The sequence below is a fragment of the Odocoileus virginianus genome, chromosome 2 (assembly GCF_023699985.2).
Source record: "Odocoileus virginianus isolate 20LAN1187 ecotype Illinois chromosome 2, Ovbor_1.2, whole genome shotgun sequence".
NCBI classification, from domain to species: domain Eukaryota; kingdom Metazoa; phylum Chordata; class Mammalia; order Artiodactyla; family Cervidae; genus Odocoileus; species Odocoileus virginianus.
The window spans coordinates 1,402,860-1,420,547 of record NC_069675.1 but is presented as its reverse complement, the minus strand read 5'-3'; the positions used below and the strand labels follow the sequence as shown (position 1 = coordinate 1,420,547).

Here is a 17,688-nt window from a genome sequence, read left to right as displayed (position 1 = left end):
GAGGAGGTGGGTGGGGGACTTCAGAAGCTGGAGTGACAGGTCGTTCTGTAAGATAAGTTGGTGAGAGGCGATGGCTGAGGGACGGCCGCCGCCATCTCCCACCTTGTGCCACAGAACCAGTGAGGGTCCCGGTCCAGGAGCCTGGGGCACGGACACCAGGGGCGCACCCCCTCGCCCCCCAGGGCCCTCAGGGAGAGGCAGGCCCGAGTCAGCCAGCTGGGACTGAGGGAGAAGTCAAAAGGTTATGAGACAGGATTCCTGAGCGGCTCAGCCCCACGTGTCGTATGTCCAGGCCAGCTGTGCCTGCTAACGAACTTTAGGGTGGTGCCCGGTCTCACCAGCCTGATTGCAAAAAGGACAAAGACTCTGTGCATTTGGCTCATCTCGCTTTCCCCCATTGTTTGCGTAAGCGTGTCCTAATGGTGGCATCAAGGCAGAGGCATTTGTGTGAGTGGTAGGGTGCCTACCGTGTTGCGAGTCCTGCCTGCCTTTCAGAAACGGGCCGCAGAGCTTTGGGCGTTGTACGTCATTTATCCACCAGCCCCTGGCGGGAGAGGCATAGGTGTTTCATGCTGGCCTGTCTTTTTTTTTCTCCCAAACTATCACTTTCCTTTTTTTTTCCTTCACTTGGGTCATTTTTTTCTATGCAGCCCCCTTGCCTCACTCCCCAACCTCAAAGCTAGCAACCTCACAGCTAACAGGTATGTTACCTAAAACCTACTGTTCTCGCTGTATCGGCGGGCTGATCTTTTTGTCACACAAGGTGGAAAGGCTAAATCAAAGAGGGCTTGTCTACTCAGATAGGTGGGAGCCTCTGTGGCCCCCACTGAAATGAACAGCGCAGGGACACTTAGGAGCAGTTACAACAATGGATGTGGACTCGGGAAGAAAGCTACCGCCAGAGTCTCTTAGGGAAGAGACCCAGAGCGACCCCGAGTGGGCGCTGGTTTGGCTGCATCTTTTCTCCTCCTGAGGCAGGCAGCTCCTTGAATCAGCAGTGAAGGAGAAGAAAGTAGATCCCACAGCTGCTTTCTTTGTGAGGGTTTGTGTTTTCTGCCTGTTTAAACGTGGAGGCAGGCGGAGGAGAGGGGAGCGAAGCCCCGTGCGTCTGTTGCGGTGCAACGCTGCTCCATCCGTGACTTGGGCCCGGACCCACCCTCCCTCCCCCACCCCGTCAGCAGTCTCTGCCCCTCTCTCCTCTTTCGAGTTGGCCTCAGTAGAAACCGGAATGGGGGAGGCTGGCAAGAATCCTGCCTTGGGCACAAGAGCACGTGTTACCCTGACTGGCTCTAAGGTGAGGGAGACGGCCGAGGAATCGGTGAGCCCTGCTCCTGTTGACCTGCCGTTGTCAGGATGGGCTCTTGTTTGCATCGAAGCTGTGGGGGGTGATTGATTCGTAAAACGGAGCCGGCCTGTTAAGGAGAAGCTCCCCTCCTACTGCCCCTCCCTGGGGAGCCCTGTGTCCCCACAAATGCACTTCTGCCCAGCTCCAAAAACTGGACTGTGACTTGAGGCCTGTCGGGCAGGACAGGCAAAGAATGAAGTTTGGGCTAAAACCCAAGCTGGGACTTCCCATGGCACAGTGGTTAACAGTCTGCCTGCCAACGCAGGGGACCCAGTTTCGATACCTGGGCCAGGGGGTTTCCACATGCCAGGAGCAATTAAGGCTGTTTGTCACAGCTACTGAAGTGCCCGTGCCCAGAGCTCTGCAACATGAGAAGCCGCCCCAGCAAGAAGGCCACGCAGCACAAACGGAACGCCCGTGACACAGCCGAGCACATCTTACTCAGACGAGAGCAGGGCTTTAGACTTGGGAGAAGTAGTCGGCATGGGATACAACCAGCCACAGTTAAGACAGCGGAGTGTAGTCATAGAGGAAAGCTCTCTAGAGAATTGTATTTTATAGGTAACATTGAAAACTATAATAAAAAATTCCCAGACCATGCTTGCTTTCTCAATGATGATTCATTTTTGCTTCTGCATGTCTAAACATGACATCTAGATCCGAGGGTCAGAACAGTCGAATCAGACCGTCCCTCCGTCTTGAGGCTTGGTACGTTTCCACCAGTTTTTGTGGGCTCTGCGGAGGATGGGCTGGACCCGGGGCGTGGTGAGTAGTGTGGAGCAGTTGGATGGGAAGAGTGAGCTATGCTGCTGTCAGAGACAGGAGGTGAGACTGCCCGTAGATGACAGTGAAGGGTGCTGACAGGTAGAGTGGGCACAGCTTTGAGTCTGGAAAGAAGTCTACCTGGGTTCACTCAGTCAAAGCTTTAATGCTTGTCAAAAGAGGTGGATTTAAGTAATCTGAGGGCGGCAGGGAATCATGGGAGCACTTTCAAGAGTGAAACAACACAGTCAAAGCAGCGTGCTGGGAGGCAGTTGTGGTTTTGTGCTTATTTAGACTGAAATAGAAAAGGGTGCTCACATGAGTGGCCTTGAGTGAGATCGAGGTCATCAGCACGCAGAAGCGGAGTGTCATTTGTGTAAATCATCCTGGTTAACATTCCTAGCATGTTCATGGCCAGTTAAGATGGACTGTGAATATTGTTTTGCAAATATTCTTGCAAATGTTCTCCACCACCTTATTGGAGAAAGATGGTTGGGGAAGCTCAACCTGAAATTTTGGGGGGAGTTAGTGGGGTTTGCTTGAGTCAACACTGAGGTCCCATCTTTCATACCAAGAGAAGAGTTGGTGGGGATCGTGGGGGGATCACAGTGGAGACTTGAGATAGAAAACGTCGCACTGCCAGATTTAGAGAGGCGGGTGGAGTCCTCTAGATGGTGGTCACAGGGGATGGACATGCAGTGTGCCGTGGGGGCAGGACGGGCCATCAGACCCTCCTGGTGGCTTGGTTTATAGTATTTATTATTGGGGGCTCCCCCGGTGGCTCAGACGGTAAAGAATCTGCCTGCAATGCAGGAGACCTGGGTTTGATCTCCGGGTTGGGAAGATTCCCTGGAAAAGGGAATGGCTGCCCACTCCAGTAATGTTGCCTGGAGAACTCCATGGACAGAGGAGCCTGATAGGCTACAGTCCATGGGGTCACAAAAAGTCAGACGGAACTGATTAACCAACACACGCACACACGCACACGCACACACACACACACCTGTGCTATACAGTGGGTCCTTACTAGCTGTTTTACATACAGTAGTGTGTATGTCAGTCCCAACCTCCCAACGCATCCCTCCTCCCCGCCTCCCCCCATAACCAGAAGTTTGTTTCCTACATCTGTGACTCTATTTCTGTTTTGTAAATAAGCTCATTGGTACCATTTTAGGATGGAGCTTTGCTGATGGTCACGGCCCCGGGCTCTCATGTAGTAATCCCAGCTGACACGGGTGAAGTGGTTGTGCTAGCCTTGCCCCCCACCTCCCCAGGGCGGGCTCTGTTCCCCTCGAATGTATCAGCAAGGAAAGACGGCGGCATGTCACCTCTGTGGGTTAACACCGCAATGTCCTTCTCTGTGCAGAGAGGCTCAGGGCCCACAGGGAGGCCACTCACTCTTTCTTTTTCTTCCTTTCCAGTTACTTTAGAGCAGTTCTGCCTGGCTGTAAGGAACTGTCCTGACCGAGAGGACCAGGCTTTGCTAAAGAAGGTATGTTCCCAAAAGGAAGCCCTGATGCCTGAGAGCCTTGCAGCACTTTTATTGCCGTAAGAAGAGATTCACAGTTACAGGCAGGAGTAAATTTATCATCTCTGAATTTTGCGCTCCTCGGGGATACACTTGTCATCAGCGGGTAGGAGGATTGCTGGCTAATGAGCACAACTGCTGTCCTCAGAGGGCAGCAAAGTGACGGGAAAGTGGGTGTCAGCCACGAGTGGGGGTCTATGCAATTCTCCAGAGGGCTCAGGGGGTTCTACTTAAGCTTATCTGACAGAGCCTTGATTCTCTGAGCAGATTTATGAGGCTTGGCCAAATTCCATGACTCTCACTGTACTTTTTAATTAAGACAAAGGATTCCATATGTCCCGAGTCTGCCACATCCTCACTTTCGTCACTGTGGAGAACACTTCACAAATGAGACCGTTCATATGAACCACGGGAAGGGGCATCTGATGTCATCGCTTCCTCCCCCTTGAGTGGGAGACAGAGTTTTTTTTCTTGGTGACCATTGTTTCGTTTCCTTCCAAATGGACAAAGGAGAACAGGTGTGGTCTCGTCTACATTTCGGTTGTACATTGGGGTTGAGCCAAACGTGTGAGAAAGCCTGGCCAACACCCTGCCTGCATTTAATTAACACTTGGCCATTGAAGGCAGAAAGCAGTAGACACCAGCAGATGACTAAGGAACACAGACTTTCCCATCCATGGCTAAGGCTCTTCTCACCTGGAACTCTCCTTAGGCTGACCAGGAGGCATCTGCATTTCCGTGATGTCATTTCAGTTCTGTGTCGTCAGGAAACCACGTGTACTAGGGATTGCATTTCTTCACCTAAATACCATGCCAGGTGTTCTCTGACTTTAGAAATGGGTGGAAAATCGAGGGCGTCGCTAAAAGGGATGTTCAACTCATTTGCCTAAGATGTGATATTTTCGGTCTGTCTTTTTTTTAAAGCTTTCAGTAATGTTGCTTTTATAAACAGAAGTTCTGATACCAAACTTTGGGTTTGCCCAGGAGAACTGACCCACCAGAGCTCTGCTCCTAATATGCTGGCTTTGGCCAGCACCCACGGAGGCACAGGAGCTTTGCTTGGCGTTTGGAGGTTGTCCACTCTGTGTTCTTGGTTCTCCCCACCAAGGCCCGTTCCCCCAGGATCACCCTCCCTGCCAGGTACAGGCAATAGTGCTGTGGCCATAGAGTAGCTCTTGGGTCCCAGACACTCACCTCTTTTTTTTTTTTTAATTTAAATGTTTTTTATTTTATTTTACTTTTTTAAAATTAATGGAGTGTAATTGCTTTACAATGTCGTGTTAGCTTCTGGTGTGCAACAAAGTGAATCAGCTTTATGTACACATATATCCCCCTCCCTCTTTGACCCTCCTGCCACCGCACGCTTCAAGATCGTCGCAGAGCACTGAGCTGAGCTCCCTGGGTCATGCAGTGGGCTCCCACTAACTCTCTATTTTATGCACGGTGGGCTATAGATGTCAATTCCACTTCCTCAATTTGTCCCAGTCTCCCTGCCCCCACCGTGTCCACATGTCCATTCTCTGCATCCACATCTCTGTTCCTGCCCTGAAAATGAGCATCTGTACCTCTTTTCTAGATTCCATGCTGTGTGTGCTATGCTCAGTCACTTCCATTGTGTCCAACTCTTTGTGACCCTGCAGATTGTAGCCTACCAGTCTCCTCTGTCAGTGGGATTCTCCAGGCAAGAATACTGGAGTGGGTTGCCATGCCCTCCTCCAAGGGATCTTCTTAACCCAGGGATCAAACCTATGTCTCCTCTGTCTCCTGCATTGCAGGTGGATTCTTTACCCACTGGGCCACCTGAAAAGCCCTTCTAGATTCCATAAATATGCATTAATGTATTAATATGATATTTGTCTTTCTCTTTTTGGCTTAACATTACTCTGTATGACAGACTCGAGGTTCATCCACGTCTGTACACAGGACCCAGTTTTGTTCCTTTTCATGTCTGTGTGATATTCTGCTGTACATATGTACCACATCTTCTTTACCCCTTCATCTGCAGATGGACACCAAGGTTGCTTCCAGTCACCTGTCAGGTGACCGGGGTGTAGCACCTTTGGTTCTCTCTTCTTGTTTGGTCCAGCATTTTCTCCCACCATCTCCTCCTTCCTGTTTCTTTCTTAGGCTCCTCCTCATGTCCATCTCGCCCTGTGTTCCCCTCTCCATACCTCTGTGGGCTGGACCTACTGTGTGCCGCTTGGTCCTGCTGCTGAGCCCTGCGTAGAGGTTACCTGGGCATCTCAGAGGCAGCATGGGATGGAGGGGTCAGAGCATGGAGCCCAGTGCCAGGAGACCAGACCAGGCTTGCATTTCACCGTCCCCGAGGCCTCCATGACTGGGAATCTGTGGCCACTCTCTTCATATCCATAGAGAGAATACAGAGAGAGATGCCACTCAAAGCCTCTTCCTTCTCTCAGTTTTTCTTTTCTTAAAAGACTTATTTTTTCATCTGGACCATTGTTTAAGTCTTTATTGAATTTGTTACAATATTGCTTCTGTTTTACAGTTTTGGTTTTCTGACCACAATGCCTGTGGGATCTTAGTTCCTTGACCAGGGATCGAACCCACACACCCTGTTTTGGAAGGTGAAGTCTTAACCACTGAACTGCCAGGAAAGTCCCTTCCTTTTACTTTCTCACCTCCCCCTGCCATGCACATGCCACCCCAGGCTGTCTCTTTGGGAACATTTGGCTGCTAACTAACAATTGCATACTCTATAATGACCTATATAGGAAAAGAATCTAAAATAGAGTGAGTATGTGCATATGTATCAAAATTACTGATTCATTTTGTTGTACACCTGAAACTAACACAACATTATAATTCAACTATACTCCAATAAAAATTAATTTAAAAAAAACTAGCAGTTGGATGTGGAAGAGGGTTCAGATAGCCCAAGGTGTCCTGGAGTAATCTCCAGTGACATTCAATATTTCATGTCTTTCCCGTTGGTCTCTGCAGACTGTGTGGCCATTGCAACCGAGGATGATGTCTGTGGCTGTTTTCTCAATATCGGTAGTTATTTGAACTGGCATCATCAAAGAAGTTTCACTGAACAAAAACGAGTGCTCAGTTCATATATACTGAAACTGTTTTATGATTTTTTTCAGGAGATTGAGGTTTTTAATGTCACGTATCAGAGAGCATCATGTGGGTGTGACAGTGGTGTGCAGGATTTTTGTAGATGGTTCTGTGGGAGAACGTGCTCAGGGTGACAGCAGATCGCTCTGACTACAACCAGCCTGTGGTCCAGTTTATGTTTACTTGGGCGAGCTGTTCACTTCCTCTCTCTCTGCAACCAGCTAAAATATTTAACTCCACCTCATCGGGTGAAAGTTGTTGCAGGCAAAAAATGCAGATGGAGACTGACTCTGATGTTTTTTAAAAGTTATATTTTGCACGCATGCTGTGACATCCTTACACCATCCTGGATACTTGAGACTTGTGTGTGTGTGCTCAGTCACTTCACTTTTGTCTGACTCTTTGTGACCCCATGGACTGTAGCCTGCCTGGCTCCTCTGTCCATGGGATTCTCTAGACATGAATACTGGAGTTGGTTGCCATTTCCTACTCCAGGGGATCTTCCCGACCCACCCAGGGATTAAATTCACATCTTTTGCATCTCCTCCATTGGCAGTCTGATTCTTTACCACTGCACCTCCTAGGATGCCCCCACTTGAGACCCAAGGGTAGATATTTCATGATCTATGAGGGTGCTCTAGAAACAGACTGCAGGGAAGATGAAAAGATGAACACAGAGTGGTTGAGCCTATGTCCAATACCCCTGGGAAAACAGAGCCAGAGAGGGAGGCTTTGGAGATGGCAGAAACCAGAGCCTTCGTGTGGCAGCCAAGAAGAGCAGGACCAGGGGAAGCCATGGCTCTCTGCTAGTTGTTGGGCAGTGGATTTGGGGGCACAAAGCCAGGCTTTGGACCCTCAGTCTGGGCTTCTTCCTGGGACCTCCACTCAGATGAGCAGATTCACAGAAAGCCTGCCACCTTGGCCACAGCAGAGCCACACAGGAGGTAAGACCGATGACACCGCGGGTGCTGTGCTGAGGCTGCTGCGTGGGACCCCTCTCTCGGCTTGCTGTCAGTCACGCCCTGTTTTCTGAGAATACTGTGAGGCAGGAGGAAGCTGGCTCCATGACTCAGTTTCCCCAGATACTAAGCTGTGTGCATGCTCAGTTGTGTCTGACTCTTTGAGAGTCATGGCCCATGGACTATAGCCCCCCAGGCTCCTCTGTCCATGGGATTTCCCAGGCAAGAATACTGGAGTGGGCTGCCATTTCCTTCTCCAGATGCCAAATAGAGGCCCAGGCTATTGATGACTTAGGTTTTTCCCACCACTGTGGCCCTACTAAGGGGCTGGGGAAGAGATGCCAAGGGTAGGACAGCTGTCGTTAGGGTTTGCCTCGCAGGCAGATTTCACTACAATTTGAACCACAGAAAAGATTTAGATTCCATAAATGACTTATGACCCCATTCACTTTCAATCCCCTTATTGACCTGTTTCTTCACTCATTCTTTTTTTATTGTTTTCATCTTGGCTTCACTGGATCTCCATTGTGTCATGCTGGTCTCTCTTGTTGTGGAGCTTAGTTGCCCCTGGCGTGTGGGATCTTAGTTCCCCGACCAGGGATTGAACCCACGTCCCCTGCAATAGAAGCTCAGAGACAGCCACTAGACCACCAGGGAAGTCCCTCTTCTTTCATTCTTAGTTCTATTTGCTGATTAGACTCTTCAGTCCTTGCTGTCACCACCCTGGAGAGCTCACCAGGGTGAGCTACACCTCACCTCTGCTCCACTCCCCACTTCCCTGCAGCTCCAGATCACACGTGAACTGCAGCCCCACGTCTAAGCTCACGCAGCAGCTGTGAACCTCCTCCCATCTCTGGTCTCTATCCTCCCTTCTCAGCCTTGGGCTGTGGACAATTCACAGCTCTTTCTGGGGGTTGCCAAGCCAAAGCCAGTGCATCTGTTCCCTTGGCAGCATCTTTCAGAGTTAACCCTTTCCTCTGTCTCAGAACAGAGCAGCTGACCCTGGTCCATTGAGGGCAAGTCAGGTCTCCACTCTACCAGTCTCCAGCCTGTGACCTTGGCAGGTCATTTTGACCTCTTTTAGCCCAGTGTCATCTTCTGACAAAAGAGATTGAATGAGATTATTTCAAAGACCCATCCAGCAACCACATTCTGAAAATCTGTGCTGGGACATTGTCAACTAGCTTGCAATTCTAAACATGCTTGAGAATGAATGGTGCTGGCCCTCAACTGTCTGTGTCGCTACTTCAGGGTCAGCCAAATGAGCCTTCGTGTCCCTCTCTGGTTCAGTTTCTGGCCCTAAGCCCCTCTATCCTTTGAAACAGGGAGATCACAGAACTTACCATTCAAACCTGGACTTTTTTTGAGAGTGAAAGGGGGCACTGGTAAAAATTAAGCTTGGATGACTGAGCATAAACCATGACTGTCCGAGGTGAATCCAGGCATCTGATGAGCCTGTTTTTGAATCAGGTCCAAAATCCCTTTCTCATCAAATGGCTCTAGATTGCCTATCAGACTTTTCTCTCAGTGTTTGATCCAGCTAGTCCCTGTCACCCCCCTACCTCCAGGATGGTCTTTTCTTAAAAACTGGGGGGACTTCCCTGGTGGTCCACTGGCTAAGACTCCATGCTCCCAGTAGAGTATAGCTGGGTTTGATCCCTGGTCAGAGAACTAGACCCCATGTGCCACGGCTAAAAGATCCTGCATGCTGCAGCTAAGACCCAACACAGCCAAAGTAAAGATTTTTAAAAATTGCTCCCTCTTTTCAGTGATGGAAACTGGCCATGAGACAGGCTCCTTGGTACCAGTTTGTGTTCAGGCCATCATTTTCTAAATCAAATATAAATGATCACAGTGCCTTCATCTACTCCCTGGGGACTTACTTCCACACCTGGCAGCAGCTGTCTCCAGTTTGGGTGTGAGACAGAGGCCCAGCAAGGACCCTCCCTTGGACAAAAGCATCACAGGATGGCCACCCGCTGGGTCTCCTTGCCTCCCTTTGGAAAAGCAAGTAGGATGTTCTGGGGAAAGTAGCCCTTCCTGATTTGTGCTGCTCCCCCTGGGCCAGGGCACAAGAGCTAGTAGAAGGAGCTTCTACTTGACCTGCTTTAACCGGAGGGCTGTCTCAGAGCCAGACCTCCCCACTCCAGGGATGCTGAGTGAGTGCCTGGAATATTCCCCATTCTGCAGCCCCCAGCGCAGTCCTGCCTCAGCCACTCTGCCTGAGGGCTCTGGCTGGAAGCACCGTATAAAGTTCAAGATTGACTTTTTGATATCATACCACATGTGCGTGCATGTTAAGTCGCTTCAGTCGTGTCTGACTCTTTGTGACCCCATGGACCGTAGCCTGCCAGGTTCTTCAGCCCATTGGATTCTCCAGGCAAGAATACTAGAATGGGTTGCTGTGTCCTCCTCCAGGGGATCTTCCGGAACCAGGAATTGAACCCTCATCTCTTATGTCTCCTGCATTGGCAGGCAGGTTCTTTACCACTAGCACCGCTTGGGAAGCCCCCTCATACCCCATAGACTATAGAAAATGGTAACAAGAGCCAAACTGCCTGCCCAGGAGTGAAGAGAGCCATCTTGACTCTGCTCTGCAAAGCGCAGACCTCTGGTGGGGCCGTCACACCAGCAGTGATGCTCCGGCCAGTCTCCATTTGATTGGCAGATGGATGGCCCATCTGTGGCAAGGCTGATGATACTTAGGTCTGAGGACACAAGCAGAGCAGTTTGAGTGTCTGCTGTCTTCCCGACTGACATGTGCAGGGGCCCATTGGAGTGGAGGGCACCGTTTCGGGGTGCTAAGGCTCAGGTCAAGAAAACCCACAGAGCTGATTCCCAGGGAAGGCTCCACTGACCAGAGGCATGCGAGCTTCCTGAGCACTTTTCATCGGTTCCCAAGTATTCACGCTGCCCCCACAGACACAGGCAATCCCAGACAGACGTGGAGGGAAGAAGGCCAGGCCCTCCTCCCCCATCTCCCCCCGACCCCAGCTGTGGTCTGGCCCAATGGGGCCATTTCTCTGTCTCATGATGTTCTAGGAACTCAGACACACAAGTCTTTCTTGAAACTTGAAGTCCCCAAGTGAGTGACATGGCCTGACCCTTCCGTTTCCCAAGTTTACAAAATACCAAGTTTACAAAATACAACTTCTTCCTGGAAATGGGCCTTTTTTCCTCACGTGGTGGAATGCTAACAGGCCAAGATTGTTGCAACTGTTGAGAGTTTTCAGCAGAAAAATGATGACTTTACCTCAGCATGGGACTGGCAGAGCCTTGAGGAGAAAGGGAATTTTCCACATGACCGCTCCACTGATTCACCTCCCCTCAAAGGCTTAGAAACACCCCAGCAAGTTGGTTATCTCGTGTTCCCCCAGTTGTCATTGGCACGGCGACTCTTTCTGCCTGGCTTCTCCCGCGGTTCGCCTCGCCCGGCCTGTTCCCTCCGTGTGGCTCGGCCGAGGGAGCAGCATCCCGGTCGGGGAATGACTCCCGTTCCCTCGGGGGCCTTTCGTCTGCCTCTATGTGTGGAGGAGGCCTCCGCTGCGGCTCTGGCGGGTGCTCACCGCGGCAGCCCCGGCGTCGGGCAGGGGGTTTGCAGGGGACCGTCCCTGGCTCACAGGCGGCTGGCAGCAGCAGTTGGAGCCTGTCAAGTGGGCGAGGTGGGGTTTTTCCCTCTTTCCTTCATTCTAACTGCTCTTTCTTCCTTTTCTCAACACGTGTGGGTGGCAGCTGGTTTAAGCACCAAACCCAGCAGCCAAAGGTAATGGCCATGCCTCCCGCTGAGTGCACAGGAGACGTATGATGTCCTCCTTTCTGTCAGTGGTCCTTTTCCCACCCAAAGACCCCAGCGTGGCCCCTTGCCTTTGAAAGTGTCCTGGGGCCCAGGGCAGGAAATAAGAGCAAACATCCTGTGTGTGCACCACGCATGCCCACAGCCCCCGCTTAAGCATCTGGGGCCAGTCAAGGGCTCAGGCCTCCCACACAGAAAAGAGAGTTCCCATCTGGGGCTTGACTCCATTTTCCAAGCCCCGGCCAGCATGAAGAGTGTCAGTCCCTGCTGCAAATTCCATGAGCCGAGATCATTAAGGGTGGTGGGGTCTGCGGTGGTGAAACCCCGTCCTTTCTCTCTCATTTTTTCCTGCTACCTTCTCTGCTCCTTCCAAGTCAGAGCCACACAAAAAGAAGCAAGCATGTGGCTGAACATGTTCTAAGGCAGCTGTTCTGCCATGTTCATTGAGGACCACCGTGGGCCAAGTGATGGTCTTCTAGTACCTGGCTTGTTTGAAGAATCTATTTCAGGCTTTTAAATACATATTTAATAAGGGAAAAGAGCTTTAAGTGACATAGAAATCAACTTTCAGATGTAGTGCTCCAGCCGTAAATGATTTTCCTTCATTCCTGTACCTTGGTGCCATGAAGGCCCTAGAATGCCTCCTTTCCTTCATTCCTGGTTCTCTCCCCACAAGGTCGAGCTCATGCCAAGGGTCTGCAGGGCTCATCTCAAACCAATGCCCCCAAATCTCAGTTGCAGTTATCTCTCCTAGTGAAATTTTAATTTTGGAAATAAATCTTCGGTGCCTAGGATTAACTTTTTAACTCAAGGAAATAAATTTTCAGGAGAATTTCAGGCTCCCTGATAGGTCAACAGAAGGGTTATTTTGTTGACTGTCTGCACATACCTGCCACAACCCCTCTTCGGAAACATCTGAGTGACTATTACATGCTAGCCACTGTGCTAGGCCCTGGGGGTGCTATAATCGTAAGACCTGGTCCTCACCCTCAGCTCCCTGACTATCAGATGAGACTCCCCAATAAGCAAGCACGTCGTAGTGGGCTGTATGGTACAAGGGAGGAAATTGGGGGTGTTAACAATGCATTCAACTGGGATGCCCGACACAGCATAGGTTAGAGAGGACTTGCCAGAGGAGGTGGTATTTGTGTTAAGTTTCTGCAGGAAATTAAATTTAACCAACTGTGTGGGTTCCATTGTGCTTACTGGTGGGGTCAGTGTGAGAAGCTGTGTTCTGTATTTTCCATTTAGAGAGTGTTTCAGGTGCACCGATGCGTGTCTTGAGAGCTGGCTGCTGCAGTAGGGGACCCAGCCAGCTGCCACTTCAGGGGAGAGGTCTCCAGAAGTTTCTATCCTTGTTGGCCACGTGCCTTTCCCCCATGTGTTCTCTGTGCGTGCTCAGTTGTGTCCTACTTTCTGCGACCCCGTGGACAACAGCCCCCCAGGCTCCTCTGTCCACAGGATTTCCCAGGCAAGAATACTGCAGTGGGTTGCCACTTCCTCCTCCAGGGGATCTTCCTGACCCAGGGGTCAAACCTGCGTCCCCTGCGTCCCCTGCGTCCCCCGCGTCCCCCGTGTCCCCCGCGTCCCCCGCTCCCCCGCGCCCCCTGCGTCCCCCGCGTCCCCCGCGCCCCCTGCACCCCCCACGTCCCCCGCGTCCCCTGCATCCCCCGCATTGGCAGGTGGGTTCCTTACCCCTGAGCCACCTGGTGTGCTCCAGCGATCTTGAAATTCCAGCCTTCAGCATTCTTTCCTTTGGTTCGGAAGGTTAATGCCAAAGTCAGGTGTCTGTGAGAGGGAATGCAGCAGAAGCTGTCATCCACCTCCTCCACAAAGCTCCCCTGTCAGGGGAAATGGACTGACGGCTTTCTGGGTTCAAACGCTGTCATGTGAAAACTCTGCATGTGCCTGATTACCTAAGAGGAGCGTGTGATTGCACAGACGAATGGAGCGATAGGTGAGATATCACACCTGCTCTGCCCTTGACGCTTTTTCATCAAGCATCTGAATCAATATCCAAGTGGAAAAGCAGCTGGAGAGCAGAAAGCCGTGTTTGGAACAGCAGTGCTCTTCCCCAGGTGCAGAGAGCATCACTGTCTGGGGATGCCCTGTTCTGCCAGCCTGGCCTGAGCCGTAACTCCTGCCTGAACACTCCCCACCTCCACAGCCTCTGTGCACAGCTCTCGGGGACAGATTTCATTTCAGACTTTTCTAGAAGACAGGGGAAAGAGGGAGAGGAAATCACTGGAGACAAGTAAGAAAACTAGACGAATCTGCTGAAAGCCATCTGTAGGAAAATGAAAGCAAAATTTGGCCCTCGGGAAATAAAATTAGTGGGAGGAGAAAACAGGACCTGGCCCCAGAGTTGTCATTTTGCCATTTGAATAAAGAGGTCACGATGCTGAAGTGCCCAGGAGCATTCTCTTGAGTGACTCACCCAGAATATGGAGAAATTTCATCAGGGAATTTCAGGGCTGTGAGTCCAGGCTTCTTGTTGTTGAGTCACTAAGTCGAGTCTGACTCTTTTGAGACCCCATGGACTGTAGCCTGCCAGGCTCCTCTGTCCATGGGATTTTCTGGGCAAGAATACTAGAGTGTGTTGCCATTTCCTTCTGCAGGAGATCTTCCCAACCCAGGGACCAAACCCACGTCTTCTGCATTGACAGGTGTATTCTTTACCACTGAGCCACCTGGGAAGCCCTGAGTCCACGCTACTAGACGTTAACAGGATTGTCAAGTGGCTTTCCCAGCACCCAGCAGAGGCAACGTTAGTACTCAGGTTGTATGGGGGCTCATGATGGATGGGGCTGATGGAGGGGCAGAGCCGGGCTCTCATACTCAGGCAACTTCCTTGCCTGCAACCGAGGACACCTGTGCTGTGATTGAAAACCAGAAATGTTATGAGACTTGAAGATTTCCGCTCCCTGGACCTGCACAGCCTTTCTTCTTTCCCTTACTAAATGTTGTGTGCTCAGTCACTCAGCCATGTCCGACTCTCTGTGACCCTGTGGACGTAGCCTGCGAGGCCCCTCTGTCCATGGGGTTCTCCAGGCCAGAATACTGAAGCAGGTTGTTATTTCCTCCTCCAGGGGATCTTTCCAACCCAGGGATTGAACCTGGGTCTCTCATGTCTCCTGCAGTGGCAGGCAGATTCTTTACCACTGAGCCACTTGGGAAGTCCTACTAAAATTTTAGCTGGTCTCTTTTGGGTTAACTTTTCATTCAAAAGTCTACTGAAACACACACACACACACACAGCATGGTTATCAAGTTTGAGGGAGGAAGAAAGAAAAAGATGAGTTAGCTCGACTCCCTTCTGCTCCTGGGACCCGGCAAGATGCCTGGCACACAGTCGGCTCTCAAGAGGTAAGGTGGGGGAGGAGAGAGGGAGAAATTTACTTGTGGAATAAGTGCCATGAAAACGGCCAGCATGAAGGTACCAGTCACCTGACTACTTCTGCTCAGGTGTCTCCTGATGGAATGTTTTCCCTTTTGGGAAAATCTTTCCATCTTAATCTCTTCTAGGACTGTGAAAAGAACAAGATAGGGATTAGACAACTTGATGTGTTCTTGCAACTTTTGTCTGATGGGAAGGGCAGCTAGGAACAATCTATCGGTAATTGTTTGATTAGTATATAATATTTTGGAAGTACTTTCACAGAAAAATATAACATTAAATGTTAGGATTAAGACCAATTATATAAGTGAGATAAACCTACTATTAAAAGTGAAAGGCTTTCAGATGGAGTAAAAAACAAAACCCAGTTGTGTGATGTATACAAAATGCAGACCCCTTCTTCCAGGAAGATGAAGAAGGGAAGATTCTTATTCCTATTCTTTCTGCTGAGTTCAGTGAAAATAATGGACATTATGTACAAAAACAACCATAAGAAAACCCTAAAAACAGACCTCAGGACCTGAGGATGCCATGGCAGGATGTTCCCTGGGTTTTCTCTGTGCCTCATATGGACTCACCGGTAAAGAATCTGCCTGCAATGCAGGAGACCTGGGTTGGGAAGATCCCCTGGAGAAAGGGAATGACTACCCACTCCAGTATTCTTGAACAGAGGAGGATGGCAAAATATTAAGCATAGACTTGCCACATGATCCAGAAATTTCACTTCTGGGCAAAGAGTTGAAAATAGTGGCTTGAATGGGTATTAGCACACCCATGTTCATAGCAGCACTAATCATAGCAACTAAACTGTGGAAGCAGCCCTAGTGTCCACAGATGAATGAATGGATAAGTAAAAAATGTGGTGTATACATGCAACAGAATGTTATTCAACCTTAAAAAGGGAAGGCAATTCTGACACGGGCTACAACATGGAGGAACCCCAGCTATATACATTATGCTAAGTGAAATAAGTCAGACACAAAAGAACATATACACTGTGTGAATCCATTTATATGAGGTACCTAGGGTAGTTAAATTCATTGAGACAGACAATAGAATAGTCCCTTTCCAGGGAGCATGAAAAATGGAGAATGAGGAGTTATTATTTAATGGGTACAGAATTTCAGTTCTGCAAGATGAAAAAAATTCTAGAGACAGATGGTGGTGATGATTACAAAGCCAATAATAGGTGAGGAACCGTGAATGGGAGGAAGTTGGGATCAATCCTGGGTTAAAATAAATCAGAAGGAAGAACCTGGCTGAAAGCTGTTCCACAAGTTGCCAAACCGTCTACATAAAGTACAGTCAGCCCTCCATACCCACAGATTCCACATCCAAGAATTCAACCTACTGCAGATCAAAAATATTTGAAAAAAAAATTCCAGGAAGTTCCAAAAAGTAAAACTTGAATTTGCTGCACACCAGGAACTATTTACAGCATTTACGTTGTATTTGCGACTATTTACATAGCATTTGCTTTGTATTAGGTATTATAAGTCATCTAGAGATGATTTAAACTATAGTGGAGAATATATGTAGGTTTTATGAAATACTGTGCAATTTTATATAATGGACTTGAGCATCTGTGGATTTGGTATCCACTGAAAATATAGGTGGCACTCGTGGTAAAGAACCCGCCTGCCAGTGCAGGAGACTAAGATGCAGGTTTGACCCCTGGGCCAGGATGATCCCCTGGAGGAGGACATGGCAACCCACTCCAGTATTCTTGCCTGGAGAATTCCGATGGACAGAGGATCCTGGCGGGCTACAGTCCATGGGGTCGCAAAGAGTCAGACATGACTGAGCATGCATCCGAAGGTATGCCACTGAAGGATACCCCCCAGGATGGAGGGCGGCAGGGTATGATTCTGAGTCGGTCTGTATGAACGTGTGCAAGGAGCCCCAGGGGGAATAGCTTCATCTCTACCTGCAAAGCTGTGGCTTCTGAATTTTCCCACTTCCCCTAGACATGTTACGGACAGTGCACTGCAGCACTACAAAGTAGTTGGAGTGGGTTTGCCAGAGTTTGGCAGCCACAGAAGAGCTTGGATTCTGCAGCCAGATGGAAGACTCCCCAAGTATCAGTCTGCCCTTAGGGCTGAGAGGCAGCCGAAGTCCAGTCTCCCCTTTGTTCATGCGTATGCAGCCTGCCGAGAAAAAAAAAAAAAGATATCTCAAGGTTACCTTCTCTACAACTTTCCTTTCTGTCTCCTTTTTGGCTTGCTGAGCTTCTGTTTCCTGTGGATGAATTTTCTGCACTTTTCACTTCCCAGCATCTGCAAAGGCAAAGATAGAACTATGTCTAGGCTTCTCCATGCATGTATGCTCAGTCATGTTCAACTCTTTGTGACCCCATGGACTGTAGCCCACTAGGCTCCTCTGTCCATGGAATTTTCCAAACAGGAATACTGGAGTGGGTTGCCATTTCCTCCTCCAGGGTTCGCACCCAAGTCTCTTGTGTCTCCCAATGAGGCAGAGAACAGAACATGCTCTGGGTCTGGCTGGCTGTCCCGTCCCTGTCTCCTGCTGCACCCTCTGCCTTTGATTCGCCATGACACCAACACACGGCCCACCATCACTTTTCTAAACTGGGTCCTCTGCCCAAAGTGGAGGTGGACAGAGAGCCATCTCGGCTCTTCAGTGTGCAAAGACTCAGAAAGAAAAGATCACCTTCATGCTTACCTCTTCTCTCCTAGAGCACTAGCTCTACCGAAATGATCCACTGCCACTGTCTGTCACCTTTTTCAAAAAGAGAGGCTTGTAAGACACAAGAAACATCTGGCAGATTGGATCTTCCTTTAAAAAAAATTAACATCTTCA

General features: G+C 49.7%; 1 protein-coding gene across 1 annotated transcript in view; it reads left to right on the top strand.

The window, feature by feature from the left end:
- ACOXL (acyl-CoA oxidase like) overlaps nucleotides 1–17,688 on the top strand; it is a 319,722-nt gene that overhangs the window by 260,098 nt on the left and 41,936 nt on the right. The window contains exon 16 of the mRNA XM_070474015.1: nucleotides 3,529–3,599. Within this exon, the coding sequence (XP_070330116.1) occupies nucleotides 3,529–3,599 (71 nt within the window). The remainder of the gene's footprint in view (nucleotides 1–3,528; nucleotides 3,600–17,688) is intronic.